The sequence below is a fragment of the Ostrinia furnacalis genome, unplaced genomic scaffold (genome assembly GCF_004193835.3).
Source record: "Ostrinia furnacalis isolate ACB-3 unplaced genomic scaffold, ASM419383v2 OfSCF4955, whole genome shotgun sequence".
NCBI lineage: Eukaryota > Metazoa > Arthropoda > Insecta > Lepidoptera > Crambidae > Ostrinia > Ostrinia furnacalis.
Window position 1 is genome coordinate 107,757 of NW_021135194.1, and position 23,032 is coordinate 130,788.

At 36.1% G+C, this 23,032-nt stretch overlaps 2 protein-coding genes across 2 annotated transcripts; one reads left to right on the top strand and one right to left on the bottom strand.

Annotated features, from left to right (window-relative positions):
• Positions 1 to 265: 265 nt before the first annotated feature.
• LOC114360359 (glycine-rich cell wall structural protein) lies at positions 266 to 3,039 on the top strand. The gene is made up of 3 exons (XM_028315049.1): positions 266 to 336; positions 1,573 to 1,807; positions 2,372 to 3,039. The coding sequence occupies exons 1-3, from the start codon at positions 319 to 321 to the stop codon at positions 2,512 to 2,514; spliced, it is 396 nt and encodes a 131-aa protein (XP_028170850.1). The 5' UTR covers positions 266 to 318; the 3' UTR covers positions 2,515 to 3,039.
• A 12,329-nt stretch (positions 3,040 to 15,368) lies between these two features.
• LOC114360357 (histone-lysine N-methyltransferase, H3 lysine-79 specific) lies at positions 15,369 to 21,276 on the bottom strand. Its single transcript, XM_028315047.1, has 4 exons — positions 21,095 to 21,276; positions 18,928 to 18,971; positions 17,303 to 17,636; positions 15,369 to 15,402 (listed from the first exon to the last, which is right to left on the bottom strand). The coding sequence occupies exons 1-3, from the start codon at positions 21,110 to 21,112 to the stop codon at positions 17,303 to 17,305; spliced, it is 396 nt and encodes a 131-aa protein (XP_028170848.1). The 5' UTR covers positions 21,113 to 21,276; the 3' UTR covers positions 15,369 to 15,402.
• Positions 21,277 to 23,032: the final 1,756 nt, after the last annotated feature.

Below are 23,032 nucleotides of genomic sequence, written 5' to 3' on the forward strand. Positions count from 1 at the left end.
TGATCATGGAACGCTACAGCCGATTTCTTCAAAAATAGTTCGTACACTCACTTGTAATTTAGTTGAAATTCGATTAGCAGCACATTTATTTGAGATGATTGCAACCGATTTTAGAATTATAGACTTTAAGCCATCGATACAACGTTATAAGTTGATTGTACGAGATGGGCTATGGACCAAATAGACGCCGCTGAGAGGCAGTGTCGCGAAACGCGACCACGTTGCAATATAAAAGGAAGTTTTGTTTAAATTTCTTTATCACACACCGGCTGTCCGTTCCCGCGCTCGGTTACTCGCCCTCTTGTCTCACCTGCAACCATGTCTGCACGATTTTTGGTGAGTATCATAAATTCATCACACATTACAATTAGCATACCACACAATGTTATTAATAGCTTGCTAAAAATAACACAAAATATATTTTAAAAGAATTCAAATTGCCAAAATCCAATTTATAAATTAACTCAACATAAAAGATTTACTCACACTAATCAATTAAACTTCAATGTCGTTATTTTAACGAGTACAAAAAAGGTTTTCCACAATGAAAACCATTGAGTAACATTTATTTCCGGGCGCGTTTTCTTTACGTTCCGGCGAAGCTTTGTCGCGGCCTCACAGAGCGGTCAGCGGTTGCAACATGGTTTTTGCCTAAAACAAAAACAACTCAATAACGGCACGCAATATCTAAAACTGTTTCTTAACCTCACCCGACACTTTTGTTACTTTTTGCCAATTGTTATGACACTAATCATTGTTATGTAGCCATAATAAATTTGCATCAGCATATGTGGTTACACCGCTTTTCATGTTAGACTTTTCACTCGAAATTTTCACCCAGGTCTCAAATACAATGGAAATGACGTACCTAGTAGAGATCACGGTGCTTTCATTTTCGTTAGTAAAAATTTGAAAGGCCATCTGCAACAATGCAGCTTTGGACGCACGCTCACCTAGTCAATGACTTAGCCGATCTCCTCCACAGTTTTTCATCTGAAGCTTGTTTTTTTTGGCGGCAGAGACTATTACATGTTAGTATTGTGTGCCTCTGTATTTATGTTTTTATTGGGCATACTATAGTTATGTAATTGCATGTATGGCAAACTACTAGCTGCACTGCGAAATTTTCCATTTAATTATCATTTGTCACTGCTGTGTCTGCGATTGTTCACACCAACATTACCTTTGATATCAAACTAAATTATTAATTGCTTTAAATTTTTTTGTTTGTGAGAGAGGGAATTTTTTTAGGATAGTGTTTTTATAATTATAAATATTTTCGAGTTAAGTAAAACTGTATAAGGATTTTAGACGATTTTTCATATATCTGTCTTACATACCTAGAGGAAATTAAATTACCATTTATTCACATTAGACTAAAATTTCGGATTATCTGCTATCCTGGGGTGAGGTTATGAAATTTTATGTTACTATTTTCACCACATAGAACAATCGGAAACTTTTAGTAGATTAGTTAACGAATCCTGTATCGCCTGTAAGTCTAAACCTTATTCCATGTTAGTACATAAAGAAGATTGATAATTAATTGATGATCAAACGTGTTCTTTCCAGTTGGCAGTCGCATGCCTGTCTGTGTTGGCGTCGCTCGCGCTGGCCGGCGGCCACGGCGGCGGCCACAAGAAGGTGGTCATCCACGTGCCTCTGTTCGTGAAGCACCACCACCATAAACACACCATCGTCAAGCACGTGCACCACAAGAGCGGCGGCGGCGGCGGCGACGACCACTACGAGGTGCTTGGGTACACCTACGGGGAGCCTAAGGCGGCGCCGCACTTTGGCGGAGGAGGTCCGTATTAAGTTCAGATGCCACTTGTGTTAGAAGTCAAATAGTATTAAATGTGGATGACTAGTACCTACAGACTTGTTTCTTGGATAGTGATACGTATAATGCTCCAAAAAAGCAGAATTAAATGCTACATTATTATATTACAAAACTTCAGTTATACATTTAAGTAATTGGACTGATGATTAAACTTACTTTATGGTAGGTATAATTTTGTTTCTGATACAGCCTATTCAACTAAAGATGCTTAGGTTTTGATATAAGTTTTACTAGGGTCAATATGGAAACTAAACAAAGTCTGAATAAATTCAAACTTAAATTGCGATCACTGAGCTTATTCTTTAAAATTGATTTGAGCAGAAATCAGGCAAAATATCTTACTGATTATAAATATTATCAATTAAACAACAGACAAATTCGAGATCCAAAATCAATATTACATAGTTTAGCCCTTCAAGTACCAGCGAATCGAGACACAATAGAAATCAATTGACCGCGGTCTCACGTGACCACTTAAGGCTCCACGAATTAGCTATTAATACTAAAGGTCTGGCTGTTACATTTCAGGACACGGCCACGGCTGGGGCGCGGCAGACGAAGGCCACGGCGGGTCCTACGGGGACTCCCCCGTGAGCTTCGAAGGTGGCCATGCCGACTACGGCCTGTCTTCCGCCGGCGAGGAGGGCTACTCCTCTGAGGGTGGATACTAACCTCCACAAAACCTCCCACGCTACTCAACTACCTGCCTCAAGAAAGCGTGAAGTCAACTCGCTATACTCACTAAACAGCTTCACTTAACTAAGGGTATTTATAAAACAGTATTGCATCTCTCATCGTTCACACGTGATTGTTAGATCGTATCTTTTAGTAGTCTACTAAAGACTCGTCAGTATGAATTAATTATCCAAAGTGAAGAAAAATGTAATGCTTTCATTCACGATGTTACTCATTGATATGAAAACAATGCTTTGTTCTATGAGTAGGTCTGAGTCAGTTCCTTTTTAAGTGTTTTACGTAATAATGACAAGTTAAGTACTTGTTGAAGTACATTGTACATTGTTAGTATGCTGAATACTCGCTTTCCAGTTAATTTAAAGGTTTTTTAATGTTGTGATCGTTGTTGTTATTTGTAAATAGTCGGAAAATTACCTATTTTATTGTTATATAGCATAAGACTGTTGTTGTGAATGTTTTCCCGGTTTAAGCGGGTGTTGTTAATTATTTGTAATATTATACATTTGTTAAGCTAAATAATAGATTTAAATTCTATTCTTTTATTTCAACCTCTACCAACTCCTAAAAGTACCTACACCTACCTCATTTTCCTCTAAGATAAACGGAAATTAAATAAGTTCTTCAAGAATAATACAAATATTAAGCGCACAAAGTAGCTACCTACTCTTGAGCACCTCATGTGCTTATAATTATTTAGTGATTGAAGTACATAAGGCTTTTCCGACAGGAACTAAATCATCCTACTAATATTAAAAATATGTTTGTTACTCTTTCACGTAGAAACTAAATATTTACTTAATGGATTTTGATGAAACTTTAGAGTATTATTGTTTATCAGAATAATATACGCTTATAACCATCAATGACAAAAGCCGTGGGCATAAGCTAGTACATTGCCTTCATTAATTAGACCTACCTAAACGTATAGTTCTTACGATTTGTCATCCGACTATGCCAGAAGGAGGGGTATGTTTTTTTATGTGTTGCCTTCATGTTTCGTGTTTGTTTTATCGAAGGTCCTTGATAGTTATATTCATATCACAGACCTTTTCACTAATTATTACTTCATACATTAGGGTCAATACATTTGAGTAAAAATGCAAAATCAAAGAATGCCCGTCACCAAAAGTAAAATGCAGTAACAAGTTACTTTCTAGGATTCGTTTTGTTCATTTTTGCGGCGCCGGTTGCGCGCGAACCGACTTTAAGTACCTAAGACGAATCAAGATTCGTGCTCTAGCTCGCAAACTTGGAATCGCTTTGTATATTGTTACTTCTTGTCCTTAAAATAAATTATTTTGTCATTAAAATACAATTTTTATGACTAAGTTATACGTCCATAGCAAACAGTATCAAAATATTTTGACCATGTTTCCTTCAGCGTTCCAGATCTGCGCCGGGGCTAAGTAGGTAAGGTAATAGGTACTCGTATGTATTTGTCTACAATCAAGAAGAATCTAACGACACCACTAACGATGTAATCGATCAAGCCGTTTAGGCTACAGAGCGTGCCAAATAAATATACATACATACATACAAAAGTAAAAACATAACCCTCCTTCTGGCGATACTAGTTTGTCATACCAGTATGACCACGAGGCCGCGAGGATATAATTATCTTGGCTCCCGTGACTCACTGCGCGAATTATTTAAAGAAATTGATATATTAACAGTAGCATCATAATATATTTTTGAAAACATTATGTACCTATGTTCGTAAGAATCTAAATTCATTAAGTAAAAAAGTGATTCTCATAACTTTAATATGAGAAATAAAAATAAACTTGCCGTTCCAAATGTCAGACTACATAAAGTAGGTAGGTTAATACTTGGGGAATAGTGTTAAAATGTTTAATACCACAATCTCTCATAGAACTACCTATTCATAAATTCAAGGTACAGTTTATGAAAATCCTTATGAAAAAAGGTTACACGTGGATTTTACGAGTCATGTAAGCTATAAATTGCTGTATTGGATTGAAAAAGAGGCTGACAAAGGTGACTGAGTTTCTTCCGCCACTTCTTCTCAGCACCAACCCATATGTTGTCCCGAAGTGGTGGTAGGGCAAGCTATATTTGGGACGTGTATAAGTTCCCTGGAAGGGCCTAAGTACTGAATTGTACTGAATAAACAATTTGAATTTGAATTTATTTCTTATAGTCTGACATTAATTTTCAAACAAGATGTGCAAAAAGGACAATATGACCACAAGGACATGTATATCCTCGTGGTCATACTGGTATGACAAACTAATATAACAACGACAAAACGGGAGTGTGTAAAAATACAGACGTTTATACAATTAACTTTTTTAAAGTCCTACAAGTTGGTTAAAAGACCTGCTAAAATTCAGAGATGAAGCCGGAAAAATCTCATGAACCGCAGTTTAGGGTAAAGAAAGAAGTAAGGGATGCGAGGGATGTATGGGCTGTGCCATTCACTATTATTTTTCTACCAAATTAGTTTAAATTCAGGAATAAAATACTATCATATAATTACAATTAGTTTGGGGCTAGCAGCGCAGTGTAAAATGTCCAAGGATTTTATTTATTATTATTATTTATAACTTGTAGACTCACAAAAAAATTGAGTGTACAGCGAATTTCCCACAGTTGGCGTAAATGTAAATTGGAGTGGAAAAATCATGGTTGAAAATATGTAATACACTTCCAAAGCTACACTTGAAAAGAACTGTGTGCCTGCCTACCATGAGTTATCGTTAGGTGTGCTCGTTAGCGACTGCGTAAAAAAATGACATTAAAATGTATGACATATTGTGCAGCGCCCCTAGCGGCTACTTTCAAGAAATGAAATCTTCATAGACTTTTTTGACGTACTCGCTAGCGAGCACACGTAACGTAACGTAAGCAGTAAGCACACGGTACTCTAAACACGTTGATGTTAATTATAAAACAATCACAGTTAGAAGCACAAAATATAACTATGCAGTTTTTACTCATTGTCACTTTTCCTTCATCTGTTTTCCGTTTCCCATTAGTAAGTTGTGAGAAATGTATTTAGTGTCGAGTAAAAGTGCCTTTCAATGTTAATGCAATGAATAATAGTTCCGAAGTAACTATGTAACTAACTAGGTAACTAAACAGAAAATAACGTTTCATGATATAAGAAAAGGTTATAATCTGAGATTTACAAAACAATTTTTAGATTTGACTTTGAGTACTTACTCGTATATTGATGAATAAATTAAAGCCATGTATTCATTAGGCAACATTTGTTGATAAACACTGTTTATTATAAACTGTTATAAACAATCTATACTAAATCGGTAGAGAGGTCAATTCTGTACATGAAATATATTTTAAAAATAACTATCAGGGGGTGATTAGTGATCAATACTGATGCCAAAAATGCAATCAGTAAAATTTTTGTCTGTCTGTCTGTCCGTCTGTATGTTCCTTATAGAAACAAAAACTATTCGACGGATTTTAACGAATCATGGTACAATTATTCTTCATACTCCTGGACAGGTTATAGTATACTTAGGAATTCCCACGGGAACAGGAATTAGCGGGAAAATCCTTTTGTATGAAAAATCTAAAGTAATATAAAGTATATATGTATATAATATAAGAAAAATCTAATATAAAGTCTTAAGTTATATGCTTGAAATTTGGCCTGCAGGTACCTTAGTAAACTTAAAGCTTAGTTACAACAGGATATTGCAAAATTCCCACGGGAACGGGAGTTAGCGGGAAAAAACATTTGTATGAAAAAATCTAAACTTCGTAAGACAGATGAAGGGGGTAAAACGGGATCCACGCGTATGAAGTCGCGGGCGGCCGCTAGTGTTTCATAATGTTTCATCATCTCTGTAAACAGTTTATAAACAGTTCATAAACATAGCTGATGAAACATTGTTTATGATACACGTTGCCGTGCTCCCCGCTATGAGTGAACAGCAAGGGTGGACGGCCAAGTTTCAGAAACCTGTGTTTATGGTAAACTTGATCCCACCAAAAACATTCTGTAAAAAATTAGCCAAGTCTCGATGGAGCTGCCTGTTTATCTCTAAAAAGTAATGANAGAAAACTATGTGTAAAATTGGATTGAAAAAAACTGGTCCAAATTAGCGGACTCTCCCTTATATATATTTGGTAACAGAAATCTTTAAAAATAAATAATCGTCCTCGACCCTATCCAATGTTTACCCTATTTTTATGTATATTTACATTTGTCTTAATATAAGTAGCTTTATTTAATACTAAGCATGTTGTGTACGCTGATTTTGGATCTCTGTTTAGTTATTTAATATTTTGTTAATTTCATGGCTATGTACCTAATTGACAGTGATCTGTTTGTGTACCTATTTTAAATAAATAAATAAATATAGAATCTCTAATTGTTATTGTTTCCAAAACTTATGGTCGTTTGTTTACAATGGCGACATATTGAAGCACGAACACATTTCCGGCCAAGAGCAGTACTTAGGGGCGTAGTTCGGATGCGCGTGAGTGCTGTTTCCGTGGTTTCCGCTCTGCAGACGAGTCTTCCGTTTAAGTGTGATTCAACAGAACGCGGCATGTTAATTACCCAATAGGGGCCATCCATAAAGTACGTCACACGAATTTCATGATTTTTTTACCCCTCCCCCGTCCTTGTCACAGGTGGTCACATTTCTGAGACCCCCCCTCCCTAGTGTGACNTACTTTTTAGAGATAAACAGGCAGCTCCATCGAGACTTGGCTAATTTTTTACAGAATGTTTTTGGTGGGATATGGCTTAACTTTAACGATAACCGGTGTTTTTTGTATGGAGTTTGACAGATTTTTGACGTTTGTCAAAGTTAAAGTAAGATGGTGCAATTCAGCCTAATTGTACTAATAGTTGTTTTGTAATTAGACTTCATTAGTAGTTTAGTATAGAGATGAAACGGATAGTGGTTTGGCCGGATACCGGATACCGGATATCCGGCCAGCTGCTAGGCCGGATAGCCGGATATCCGGCGGCCGGATAGTTGGCCCATTGTCTCGTTGCATGTCGTGACGAGTTTAGCACCGCACAGGTGCTTCGAACGCGATCAGTGGGTCTATTAGCAGACTAGACTAGTCACATTTTTCGAAAATCGAATCTAGTCCGAACAGAATGTCAGATTTTGCCACTTGTCTATCAAATATCTATTGTCATGATGACATTAGACCATCAGTGAAAAAAAGATCGCCTATTTTATTTGGCAATATTTCGACTTAACAGATATTTACTATTTATGTATTCGTCATTGGAGTGAATAGCCCAGAAAAAGAAATTAGTTTTTTAAAGGCCTTAATATGGCTTTTTGTAACTTTTTGAACTTTAAATAAAAGCAGTCATTATTATTAAGCCATTTTATTGATGTTCACCTCAAAGATGATTGAAAAATGTATTTCATTTTATAATAAGAAATTGTCGTAGTTTTTTAATATCCAGTATCCGGCCGGATAGTGAGTTAGGCCCTTTTCACACGTCCCGGTTGCCGGCTAAGGGGTCATCCATAAAGTACGTCACACGTAAAGAGGGGGGGAGGGGGTTGACGAAGTGTGACATGGTGTGACAAGGGGTGGGAGGGGTCCTAAGTTTCGTGACATCACATTTCAATTGTTTCAAATATTTGATATTTTTATTTATTTTATTTTATTGGAAAACACAACAGATTACATCATTTGGTTAGATTAATACTTAATTTACAATGGTGTTAAGCAAGATAGTAATCCTATAACGTAAAAGATATAATGTTGATTTCATAAAAAAATACTTAATTTAAATGGAAATAAAACTAATTTCGGAACTGCTGTTAATTTAATAATTTTTCGATGTGAAATTGCAAAACATGTTACGTCACACTAGGGAGGGGGGGGTCTCAGAAATGTGACCACCTGTGACAAGGACGGAGGGGGGGTCAAAAAATCATGAAATTCGTGTGACGTACTTTATGGATGGCCCCTAACCGGCGCCGGGTATCCGATGGTGAAGTGTATGGGCATGGTACGTAGCTTTCACATGTTCCGGCGTAATTAATCCGGCATGCCCATACACTTCACCACCAGGTACCCGGCGCCGGATAGCCGGCAACCGGGACATGTGAAAAGGGCCTTACTATCCGGTATCCGGCCGGATAGTAAATTTAGGCCGGATATCCGGCCTACCGGATAGTTACCGGATATCCGTTTCATCTCTAGTTTAGTATCGTTATAATTGTTGTTGCGGGGCTGCACTCCAGTGATTTGTTAAAGTTGCTTCTTACGCCCGTATTCACAAACATCACTATGAGGTCTCACAGTGCGCGGGGACGCACAAGCAGGGTGACACACGAACCAATCACAGAGCTCTATTCAATGCTGTGCTGTCACTTCAGCAAGCATCGTTTGTGAATAAGGGCGTTAGTTACAAGCACTTCTAGAAATACTAGTAGGTACCTAACTAATACCTAACGTGTAGATAAGTATACATATTATTATGAGACTTTATCGTTATAAGAACTTATTCCCCTCTCGGGAACATACGCAGGTGGGTCTTGCATCCATTTTTCCGGTAGAGTAGAACAGGACCTCTCTCTCTCTCTTGCTCTTCCCGTAGACCGTGCTGTAGATATCGCAAAAGGCGACAGAGGGAGCTGCCTCTCTAACTGGTCAAGCCTAGCTGCAGCGCGACTCACGACGTTGACCTACAGGCTAAATCTTTCAAAGAAAGGAAAATAAAGATTGCGCTCCTAGAGACGATGTACCCTGTATCCTTATTCACGTAACAAAACTTCACCGACAGCAAAACACTGAGTTGCGATCTATATTTTTGCAAATTGATATCTACTTATCATCGATGGGACTATTTGTCTTTCTTTGGCCAAATGGTATATGACTTATCAGAATCCGAATTACCTACATTGAACTGTCCCACCAAATTCATTGACAGGGGGCGCCACCTGGTGGTGGCGCCCATGGTGGCGATTTTAGCGATCCGCTATAGACGGTGGGCGCCCCGCTGTCCATGTCACGGGTAGGACAGTTCAGTGTATTGGGTCTTTATCTGATAATTTTGGATGGAGGCAATTATAAATATTTGATAATTTGATTAATTGATTTTGAGAGTAACTATGGATTCATGCCATCTGAGCAACAACTACAGGAGGAGGATTACGAATCTAAAGACCTACTATTGCGGACCGTACTGCTAAGCCTAGGCGCAGATAATTGATTTTTCGTCGGCCGATAGTTTAGTCGGGCATGTATGGAAGTGCGCACATTCGATTCGATTTGGCCGATTCTTCATACAAATTAAAATCGGGCCCTACTATCCGCCAACTAAAAATCGGTGGTCTGCGCCTAGTCTAACAGCACAGACAGAAACTTTATGCAGACGTGACCCTCGAAGATGCTGTAACTGACCACAAGCGAACAGCAGGCGGCATCTGTAGCTCTGAATTTTACAGGATGTCGGATTGGTAGAAATTGGTACATTCGTCGTCATCGTTGCTGCATTAGACCCGGTTTCCACCAAGATGGAGCGGAGAAATTTTTGTATAGAATTTGACGGCAGCGCGGCGTAGAGCGGAGACGAGATGTGCAAATAAGGAAATCTGATGAATCATTCATCACACTTCTCTGTTCCGCTCCGCTTTGGTGGAAACAGTTCCTTACCTACCTTGCCAGTTATAAAGTAAATACTCGCCGGTTCATTACAAACACACATGGCTCATGTCATTCATTCTAAATAATTTAATTAGATTGCCTTTAAGTGTCTTAAAAAGCATTTAATAGCTCATCAGGTTCCTTGAATGCCCATGACAGTAACTAATTATCCCGAATAGCATTTTAAAACTTCCTACTTTTGTGCGTGTATGAGTGTATAAAATGTATACGATAGAAAGTGAAGTTTATAGTTATTTTTATGCCATCAAAAACGTAATGACGCAAATACAAGTATTAGGGCATTAAATTAATGATACAAATACACGATATTTTATACAGTTCTCGTAAAAATTTATTGTTTGGAATTTTATTTTAGTAGGTATTGGTAAAATTTTATATTTTATTTGTAATCATAAACTCCAAACGTTAGAAAATAAGAATATCTAGGCTGATGGATAGTTAATTTGTATTTACTGGGTACCCGACAAGATTCAGAGCTTATTATTAAAAATAAGTAGACCTGATACTGGGTCGACATAAACCAAATAGACAATCACCCTCAAACCGCATTCTAAAATCTATTGCATAATATTTGGCTCACAGTTCTTTAGTATAAACTTATTCTTTTTTAGTTACGTCGACATTGGTAGAGGTTTATTTTTCAATTTGAGCAATTCCGGAACTAGGGCATGTCCAATTGCACTGCTTGTCTTTTTAGGAGCCACAAATTACACTATGTTGTCAGATGACGCCGATGATATAAGTGCTTTCAAACATGCCTTCGTTGCTCTGTAATGGTTGACGGATAGCAGTGAAAGTCCTGTCCTTTACCGCAAATACGGTACATTAAACACACTAACATCTAACACCATGAAAAACTTCCAGCTTGTTACATAAAAATCACAACAAATAATAAAAACAATTTATTTCAACAACAGGCACAACTCATTATTTTAAAACTTAACATTTTCATACTTCTGTATAATATTTTTCTTATATTTATATTGTTTGTACTAACGTTAGTCTTAAAACTGGTAATCGTATTATAGTACTTTTTCTACAACGTAATTACAAAGGTAATAAATAAATGTATCATTTGATCACAAGTCGATATTAAATCTAGTAACTAATAAACTACAGTTTCAACACCACCAGTTTTAACAGTCTGTTGAATTCCAGCTACTCTGGAGTATGAGACTGGACTCTCATCATTCACTTTGTTCTCATCAGCGGCAAACGCTGTGCCTCCAGTAGGGCCGACAAAGGTATTGGCTGTACTTCCAAAACCTCCGTCATCAGCACCAACGAAAGTGTTCGCTGTGCTGCCAAAACCACCATCATCTCCTTGGAAACTAGCAGGGAATTCAGAAGCCGGCTGAGCACTTCCCAGGTCGCCTTGGTCAGGCGCTGATGACGAAAACGGTTGCGTTTGAACAGTTCCAGTGAAGGTCTCTATACCACCAACAGCAGAAGTCGGTTGAGGTGCAGCTGCGAACGGATCATGACTTTGCAGTCCACCCGCAGGTTGAGGTATTTCCGCGAATGGGTCGTGTGTGGCAGCTGGTGCCACTCCTCGTATAAAACCGTAGGTCGACGGATACGACTGCTGCAAACTATTTACTGCGGTAAACGTGTCATCGTCTTCATCTGCCTCAGTTACTTCGTAGCCATGTCCATTTTTAACTTGCGATCCAGGAACCGCTCCAGGTAAGCTATCGTACACATTCACATGTTTTACTGTATGCGATACTCCGTGCACACGAGGTGTTTGAGGAATACCTCCTCCATAATCAGAAGCTACATGGCCACCGTAAGCAGGCACGGCTGGACTGAAAGATGCGAAGTCTTCTTCGAATGTAGAGGTAGGAGGCTCGTAATTATATGAGGGCGATTCGTAGTCGTGGTGAGGTATATGGTTGTCATGATGGTGGCCGTGGCCGTGGTGGTGACCATGGTGGTGTCCATGGTGTCCGTGGTGTCCATGGTGACCGTGATGACCATGATGGCCGTGGTGACCATGATGCTTATGATGTTTCCCCTTAGAAACCGTCTTGGTCGTGGTATGCAGCTTCGTATGATGCTTGTGGTAGTGATGACCTTGAGGAATATGCGGTTTTGGGTGATGGTGGTGGTGGTGATGATGATGATGCTCTTTCTTTGGTTTATGATGGTGATGATGAATCGTTATCACTTTAGTGTGATGATCGTGATGGATGAACTCCGGCATATGTAGTTTAACATGATCGCTGGAATAAAAATTAAACCATTATTGTCAGTGAATTTGCAAGATGTAAGTAAAATTAACTATGGAACTATGTTCATGGAGCTTCTATGCTTATTAGCTATCATAATTAGAATTTTTAAATATCTCGCTAATGCATTTTAACTATAGAGCCAGTGCGTGATTAAAAATTACATTTTTAAAATAAAATTACAGCGATACTCAAACTCTAAATTATATAACTAAATTGTAAATATATATATCATCAATTTTATTTATATTTACAACCAATAAAGGTCAAGACTTTTAAGTTAAAGTTAGTTTAATAAATAACAAACTGACTGATAGGTAATAAATAGGTGGGTACAGTGGAAACACAATAACAAGAGAGAAAATGTTGATCAATGATCCTAAGATTTATGAACTAGTCTACTAAAAATATTCGCAAGGCTAAATTCGCTCAATCAGGAAATCTAAAAATATAAATAACTAAATGCAAAATCCTTACTGGTGTTTTTCTCCATGGCCTCCTGTGTCTCCATCTTCGATGAGGAACAGCACTAGCACCGTCAGGTACTTTATCAAATCCATTTTAAAAACTTGAGTCCTTGCCACAAAAATCACACAGTCCACAACAAAAGTTCGGTATGTTCTGTCAATATTTAGAACTCAACAAAACTAACACCAACAAGCCTTCTCACATTTTGTTTTACATCACAATCTAGGTATACTTTCGTTTCTTTCTTGTTCTTTGTTTTATTTTAGATCATGGAACAGACATCACTAGAGCCGGCACCGCACGGCTGCCGCACCACACCGGATTGAATAGCGCCACATCGCGAGATGACCATTTATCCAATTTCACTTAAATAAACCCGTAATATCAGCAAAAAGACAACAAATTGCTATTGTCAGTGGAGCATGCCAAAAGGCGTGCCGGCACATTCAGCGGCGCGACTCTCATTCTTATATCCATCAGCACAGAGTTCGGAACGCGAACAAGGAAGTGTGGTGTTACATTTTTTGTGGTCACTGTGTGAAATAACTAAGTATTTCGTTGTCGTTCCAACACTACGGGGTGGTGGATGCCGCAACTCGGGTCAGCCGGACTCAGTTGGTGAACTTCGTCGGCCATTCATGCTCTCGAGCAGGCACATTTTTCATCAAACAGGCCGTGAGTATTTGGGTTACATCAGAGTAATTATTAGGCCTCAGATTTATGAGTGGAACACAGAACGTTTCCAATAATCAAACCAAAATAAAAAGTAAACAAAAACTAGCTCTTGACGTTTTGATTACACCGAATAGAATCTTTATTCCAAGACGGAGAAGGCCGAAGATACGCAGCAGGCAATGCAGCTGCATGTGTCGATCGACGAGGCTTGCGATGGCGTCTCATAAATAAAGCTTGTAGGCGTCAGAATGCGACCGTAAATATTTTAAAGTGTAAACGCGCCCCATTAAAATTTAATTATCCATTCCATTCCGATTTATTGATTTCCCTCGGGAAAGATTCTTTTGAATGCTTAACTATGACTATTATTTATGTCGGGTTCCTGCGATACTCATACCTCATTGCTGGGATATATTGCTTCGCTTCTAATAGGTAGGTACCTGCACTTTGGTTAAGCTTACGGATAGGGTTAATAAATCCGTCGTCATAATTGGGTCTGGTAATGAAGTTATAATTTAATTTTACGAAAATTTAGACTTTTTTACATTAACCAGGAAGTCATAAATGTATTTTTATAATTAGGCTTTAAAGCACTTTTACACGTTGATTGTGTTAGCATGCTGTGTGAGTGTGACACAGTGCTTTAAGAATTGTCCACTAATTAAAATTCTTGAAATTTTAAAACATTGAAGTTTCAGGTTAATTATATTAGAATCAATCGAAACGCGATATTTTGTTGTAACATTTTTATTGATGATGAACAATTAAAATTACTCCGTCAGCCAGTGCTGAAGCTCGTCGTAGTAATCGTTCGAATTCAAATGTTCGCAAACAACTCTGTATAAGTTATTTAATTATTTTATATGATTTAGCAATGCTATAATTCAATATGCTAAGCTCCAATGCTGGCTGCATAACATTACAATGTTATTAAGAATAATAAGCGTTAGATAAATAACTTTACAGCATTCTAGTGTAACGTAAACTCAAATCACAAAATATAGCATCTTTGGGGCATCTCGTAACACGTTTTTGTCAAGAAATACTTTTTGTAGACATTAAAAACTTCCGACAAAACAATTAGTAACTAGTACACTTAATACAGACTACAGACAGAATAAATATGCTACGTTATGAATTCTAAAACATAACAAATATTAAAGCAATCAAATCATCAACATGTTTAAATTGATAAGATATTAGTATTCATAATTTATTTGGTATTAATTGTTTGTATGATTTAACAAAATTAAAGCTAATATATTAATAAATAGAGCAGGCTTAAAATTGAAAAGATGAAAAATAGATTCGTTAATGAGTAAAGTAAACTAAATGCCATTGAGTCAGTACAACAAATAATATTATAATGTTATATGTCAACCAATCAGCATGTGAACAATCATTACACAAATAAATGAACATTAAAATAGTTTGATGTCAGGAAGACTACCTATATAATAAAAATAATGTGAAGCATTTCACTAATTATTTAATTAATTAAATCGCAGTACATGTTCACTGTGTAACGTTGCAAATTAAAGTTATAAAACAAACAGTCTTGAGTCTTTGGCATTTAAATTGATAGAAAACAAATCTTTTAATGGAAGACGTCGTAAATCACTAATATTTGTACAATTTTGTGAGACTAAGCTCGTAAAATAATATAATAATTTAGGATTCTTGGCGCAACAAAAGCACAAGTACTATTTAACAAAAGCACTTCTTAAACATCATCGACAATATGCAAAGTTCTTCATCTTTTCATAATATTTATAAGCATGGGACTTACTTCAAACGCATTTATGGCTTTTTTGTTTCGACTACGTTCACTGATATTCTCTCTACGATCTGAAAGAAAAGAGAAAGATTATTGTGTAAGTAAACATAAAACAAACACAATAGTTATAAGTACCTACCTACATAATGATATAAGCAAAACTTTTACAATTGTAATTCGTAGTAAGTAAGTACTATGTTATTTATCTAAAAGTGGAACTAATAAAATTATTTATTATCATGTATTCATGTTTTGTAGAACTAAACTGTTGTTGCATTAAAAAATTCAATAAATTTTGAATTGTTCAAGTTTTTTCCTACAATTTCGAAAAGCGATCTGCCATCGTTTTACTTTAGATAGAGGATAGAATTGAAGATAGAAGGTTCACTGCAAAGTCAAGTCACTGAAGAGTCATGATGCCACTCCAGAAATAACATTTTTTTTTTTTTTTTTTTTCCTTAGACATTTTACACTGCGCTTCTAGTCCCAAACTAAGCAAAGCTTGTAGGGGAGACCTAGGAGAGTTGTGACAGAGGTGAGTTGTGACAAGGACGATTTCTCCTTACTTAATATAGTTAGGAAGCTGGAAAAAATGCTTGTTTGTCGCTTTTAAGACGCTCTTCTTGACTAAGTACCTGCGGGCGGCGCACGAGGCACGGTTTCGTAAATATGACGTCTGTGTACAAAAAAATGCGAAAAGTAAGTTTTTCGTCAAAATTTTATTTCAATTTAAATCATGTTTTAGTATGTGTGCACTGTTGTGTTATTTTTTCTCAAGTTGCATGATTATTCAGGTCTCAAAATGTAGCACTGATATTTTGTGTGCGCATCGTGTCTAGAAAATAAAAAATATTATTCGAACCAAGTCGTCATTTTAAACACCTAGGAGAGTTGTGACAGCCTGTCACAACTCTCCTAGCTTACTTAATTTTTCTGATGGACCATTTCCACGATGTTTTTAGATGTTTTTTTTGTGTGTTATTAGGTTCATAATTTGTTTAATTGCCTGCTGCTACTTTTTTGATTCTGAATACCTAATAACTATACATGAATGCCATATAGAGGAACTGCTTGCTGGAGTCGAAATATAGGACCTGGCTTATGAAGTGATTAGGTTAAAAACGGTTAAAGTTTAAGATACGCTGCGACCTCTTACAATCTAAGAGCGACCTCTTGTCAAGATATAGAAGAAACAGGCTTATCAAGTAAACCCAGAAGGCGAAGCTCCGTCTATGGATTATACCACCGCGACTATTTTATTTTTACAGAAGAGGAAGAAAATATATTAAGTGACTATATTAGCTAAAAACGTAATAAAAAAATCCAGTGTCGTGGGAGAAAAATGAAAGCTGGAGAAATGTGGCTCAATCTGTGTAACGATATCCTATAACTATTTGTTTTAATTGTTACTAAAGGATGATTAAAGTACTTTTTTGCTATAAAATCATATTTGATTGAGTATTATGGTATTTTTATATCTAATAGATGAAATACAATGCTGTCACAACTCACCTCGGTACATGTCACAACTTACCTCGGTGCTAGGAGAGTTGTGACAGAGGGAGTGGTCTAAGATTTTGGTGATTTTCTTAGAAACCCTAATACTTTAGTTAACTTTGGTGATTGTTTTAAAAACAGAAGGAACGGCGCTACATTAATTTGTATGATTCATAGCTGTAGAATGTTTTTTGAGCGAGATATGGCCCCTAAAGTAAAAATTGTCACAACTCTCCTAGGTCTCCCCTACTATGGGTACTAGACAACGGATATAAACATACTTAAATACTTTTTTTTTGTAAATACATACTTATTATACATAGAAAACACCCAGTCCAATACAAACAAATATGTTCATGCACACAAATGTTTGTACTGTGCGGGAATCGAACCCGCTACCTCCGGAATAGTAGTCCGTTTCGAACCACTACACCAAACGGCCGACGACTTAAAAAATGACCCAAGCTTACTAACCTATGTGCGTCTGTAGAGAGGAATCACATGCCGGTTCGGTAGCACTGGCAGCTCACGAGGGATATCTGGGAGGTCCAACGGGACGTCCAAGGGGACGTCAGGCAAGAACTCAGGAATGCTAATGCCAGGCACAGGCTGGCTGTGTTGACCCACTGGCGGCTCCTCGTGAATGTGCATGTGGTGGAAATGCTCATGCTCCTCCGAGGGCGACAGCGCGTGGTCAAGATGCGGATCGTGGTGCGTGTGGTGATGATGAATGGTCTTGTATACTGTGTGCGTATGCTTTATCTTCTTCACTTTGTACGGCACGTGAATGACCACTTTTTTTGTCCGGCTGTAAACAAAAAACGTGTTAATCGCGGACAACAATCATCAATGACAGTTGAAATGTTCCAGATTTTACTATCAATCATACATGTTTACGGACATACACAAATCACAGTTTGTGATTTTACTATTGTAAAAAAAATTGTGCCGTATTGACTGACGAGCAATGTTAAATATGAATTCAATACTTCATACATATTTAACTGTTGTTTTTGTTTACACCTTACTGCGTAAACCCATGTTCATATGTGTGATTTAAACATTGCTAAAATAATGGACTCTACATTTAAACACATTTCTTTTAATCACACTTGAATAAGTATAAGTATAGTATTTGAGTAAATAATGATTATTAGGAATATATAGGGGAGAGTTCGGTATATTGTACCGCCGGGTAAATTGTACCACCCTCATATTTCGTAAAGTATTTATTGAATGTCTGTAATTGCAACACTCAGCGATATACAACTAAAATCAATTAATATCGGCCATGTGGTTTTTGCCGTGACAACAAATACGTGTGTTTTATTTTGAAAAATATTTGTTCATTGTTTTCAAGTAACTTTTGACAATACATGTTTAGTTTGTAATTTTGTTAAATTTAATCACAGGGTGTTTCTAATATATTATTTCGAAGCGTAAATTACTGTGGATTACAATTATTTGAAACATTTTTCGGTATTTATAAGCTATATTTTTTACCGATTTTTTAACAGCACTATCACCTAGTCGGCTAAATTGTACCACATCAAGTTGTATGGAACTTTACCAAAGGATTTTGAATTTTTTTTTTAGTAAATCATATTTTGAAGTTATAATAGCGTAGTTATGTTTGACTAACAATAAATGAAAGCAAAAGACTGGCAAAGTAGATTAGGAACAAGTGTGCGTTACGATAATTGAAATTACAAAACTTGTAATTAAAATCGTGATAACGTGTAAAACAATATCGATTGTCTATGTTATTAACTACTGCTCCTTTTCGTTTCCTAATTTGTTAAGAATGTATCGTATANTTGTGCTAGTGGTGGAGGTATTTTTTAGTTTAATTTATTTATTTCAAATTACGCGATTAGTAAGTACCTCTAGAAATGTGATGTCACGAAACTTAGGACCCCTCCCACCCCTTGTCACACTTTGTCGACCCCCTCCCCCCCTCTTTACGTGTGACGTACTTTATGGATGACCCCATACTATTGTCACAGTTCCCTTAACCATAGGTAAAATTGGCAATAAAATGGCTACACTGTCCATAAATGCTTTTGCTACACGACTTTTTCAACATGAAAGCAACTTACCATTCAGCGATAGCCAACAGAAGCGCCACCAGACAAAATAAGAACTGAAACACAAAAGCTTTATTAGTGTTGTGTGTTCACTATAATTTGGAAGGCCTGGAAACGCCGTGGATTCATTATTCAGTAAAATTGTATAATATTCAAATAATGGTTGCTGTCAAAAGTGACTCAGGTTCTTCTGCCACTTCTTAGACCAGCCATATGTTGTCCCGAAATGGTGGTAGGGCAAGCTATATTTGGGACGTGTATAAGTGCCCTGAAAAGGGCCTATGAACTGAATAAACTATAATTTGAATTTGAGTTTGAATTGTTTACAGTATACACCAGGAACCTAACATTACATAGCGTGTTTGTTACATAAGCTCATGTTAAGATACTATTTTTTTTTTCTTGAATAGTTTGCTTGAGTTTTCGAATAGAGCAGAAGTTATCTCATAATGCTGCTTTGTGAAAATTATCCCAGTAAGTACCGTTCTTTATTCACTTAATAAATAGTAAGATGCAATTGATACAAAATAATACAAATGACACGTGATACACCGGGCTGTTATTTTAAAATTATTACATAAAAATATTCGATTTAAAATATGTACTTCACTTTCACTTATTTGATTCAGTAAAAATATACATATAGCAAAGTGGAACCATACATAAAATACACATAGAAATATCAATTTCATGTTCTTACGAATGTTCATTGACGGGATAGTTGTTACTAGTAATCTGAAAAAAATATTTCTTTTAACTAAAGTTTATTGGAGTTAAAATGTTACTTTAAATGAACCTTTTACTAATAAAAAGCTAAATACGCCTTATGGCTGATTTACACGTATTAAGTAGTTAAGTGGGTAACTAAATTGACTTAATTTTACTTGATCAAATTGCATCGTAACTTATCTTAATTCCAAACGTCAGGCTCTTGTTTACAATGAAACAGCTTGTCAAAACATGTCAAGTGACAAGCTCAATTTTGTTAGCTAGCAATTTAGTTACCTACTTAACTACTTAACACGTGTAAATCAGCCTTTATACATTTATGTTTAGTTCAAGTCAAGTGAAGTTTATTATGCAAATAGATAACATTCAAAACTAGTGTTCAAGCGTTTCTAACTTTTTATACTAAGCGATTATAACTACAAGTTTAAAATATCGAAAGACGTTACATTAATAAAAAATGCAGTGTTATAAGTGTTTAATATTCGTACATTTAATATGTTATAAGTTTCTGAAGGATTTTGAATTACAACTTGGTTTATTAAATCGAAGGTTTGAATGACATTCCAAAACATTATTTTGGCAGAGAAACCTATATAATATATTACATGACATTTACAAATAATTATAAGTGACTCAAAATCCAGTGAATTAAAATTATTAAAACAAAAACTTGTTAAAATTATTTCGTTAAGGCCTTTATTTGACAAGTAAAGAGACACAGTTACGGTTGCATACATAAGATAGCTTGAATTTATTAGAATATTTTTTATTAAATAATAATATACATTTATTGTTAATTTTTAAAATACAAGATAGGTAGGTACATTCAATGTGATAGAAAACTGAAGATTTAAAATAACGTTAACTGAGCAGCATGAGGCCAAGACATAAGATGGAAGGACAAATGGTGATAAACTGTAATTTAAAAAGTATAAGATGTATGTATTTAAACATTAAATTCCAATGTAAAATGTAGTAAGCAAAAATTCTCGCAAGTGTAATACTGCTTTAGGTGAGCGACAACAAAAAACATTTCGTAATGCATCATAATAACGAATCGCATCATTGGCAATCGCTAAGTCTGTATCCTTGTGTCTAATTACCTGCGCATGAAAACAAGGAACGGAAAAGGAAGATCGTATATACATTTTATAGCTTTAGTTATTGAATGTAAACTTATAACCAACTCTATAATATAATGTATAACAACTTCCGTATAACATTTCTTTTGTACGCCATTTTATTACCTAACGAACGCACGCAAAACATTCAACTTATTCACTTTTAACGAACCTAGATGCTTTGTTTAATTAACTCACGTAAACATGGTTATTATAATTATAATAACCATGTTTATATTAACCGGTTGAAAAAAGTGTTAAATTGCAATATCAAGATAAAACATATGCTTTAATTGTTATTTAATTCACATGTTCAACAAAAGACTTACCACAACTCGACAATCCATAATCTTGTATCTATTGTTGGCCTACAACAATGTATTGGAAAGCACTAGACATACGCAGGTTGGGCAAAAAGCGCGTCAAAAGCGTGCGAACGCAACGAATGTAGCTCCGGGCCGAATGCGACGGAAAATGCGCTTTCCACGAGTGCAGCGTGATGCACCTTACTCTGGCAGACCGACAATGAAAGCAGGTTCCTCTGCCAATACTTATATATGGCTCATACACACGCGAATATCCAGACCTAATAAAAACCGATTGAGCATCTGTCCTGTTCATGCAGTTTGCGATGAAATGCATCCATCTCTTTTTGATGTATGATTAGGGCGGCAGGATTTTTCTAGATGTTGATAGATTAGAGCCCTCTGGATGTAATGCATGTTTTTATCAAACAGATAGCCAAACATTTATCACAAATTAAGATTGGCGCAAACGATTTTCAGTGCACGTACAAAAGACATCAACGAGTTAGAATCATTCATCAAAAAATAAATCCAACACATAAAACTTTATTTTACTTTTCTATCCGATAATTTACGTATAGTATAAAACCTTAAGTAAAACGTACCTACTTAGAAAAAAAGGTATGGAACATGAAATGTCGCTTATATCCACGTTTATCCTATATTTGTTTAACAACTATATTTTTGAACCACAACAATGCACATGTCATTCAACACAACCATCACTTTCGTTCAAAACTTGTATTTTCGTTGACTGCTTGAATTCCTTGCAATTTCTATAGTTTCTGTTCAAAGACCTTATCTATACTTATAATAAATCTGTAGAGAGGTCAATTCTGTACATGAAATAGGGTAAACCAGAGAGTGATTGCCCACTGGTAGTGATTGCCCGCTTTAAGAATAATATTGTCAGGTGCTGGCTTTGAATCACTCTAGTTAGATTTGAATTTACTAAGTAGATGGCTCCGAGATCAATGTACAGTAGATTTAAAATTTACAATAGGAAACACTAAAAAAAAACAGTTATGGCGGATTTTGTCAAGACGGGTGCAAATGTTACTCAAACTGGTAAAGACTTTAACAATTTTACTAAGGAATTACTTGCTTAGAGGTAAAATTTTTTTTGCAAGTTATTTAATATTCAACTAATGGTGTATAGTCATGATGAAATTAGAAGTCTTTTCTCCATTATCAATGAAAATAACTGATAAAATTTGATTTCTAACNTTTAAGTGGGCAATAGCTATACGGTTTACCCTATATCTTCAAAATAACTATCAGGGGGTGATTAGTGATCAATACTGATGCCAAAAATGCAATCAGAAATTTTTTTGTCTGTCTGTCTGTCTGTCTGTCTGTCTGTCCGTCTGTCCGTCTGTATGTTCCTTATAGAAAAAAACTACTAGACGGATTTTAACGAAATTTGGTACAATTATTCTTCATACTCCTGGGCAAAAATCTAAACCGCTTAAGTTACGACTCTTGAAATTTGGCATGCAGGTATCTTAGTAAATTTAAAGCTTAGTTACAACAGGATATTGCAAAATTCCCACGGGAACGGGAGTTAGCGGAAAAAACATTTGTATGAAAAAATCTAAACCGCGGGCGGCCGCTAGTATTACAATAATAGCTGCTTCCCGTAGCTTCGTCCACGAAAATTATGACCTGCCACAGAAAGTTTTGATGGCACTTTACGCGATCAAAATAAAAAAAACTTATAATTTTCAGATCCTTTGAAAAATCATTCGTTCCCTATAAAAACTGAAATCCATATTTTTCTCATTCTTTCCTTACCAATAACTTGAACAAGTAAATAAAAGTAGTATTTTGTTCTAAGTGAAAATTTTCTCGCAACTTATTAATTTTTTTTAGTTCTTTATCAATTTTCTCAGCGCTTGGCCAATCGTTCATGGTGTTTGCCCTACGGTTGTTTATACAAATTCATTAGTGCCGCCTCGAAAT

Bases quoted from the DNA above. Each gene is read 5' to 3' on its own strand.
- LOC114360359 (XM_028315049.1), top strand. The intron at 1,808-2,371 runs GTCCGTATTAAG...GTTACATTTCAG, and splicing joins GCCGCACTTTGGCGGAGGAG to GACACGGCCACGGCTGGGGC.
- LOC114360357 (XM_028315047.1), bottom strand. The intron at 17,637-18,927 runs GTAAGTTGCTTT...TTTTGTTTACAG, and splicing joins CTGTTGGCTATCGCTGAATG to CCGGACAAAAAAAGTGGTCA.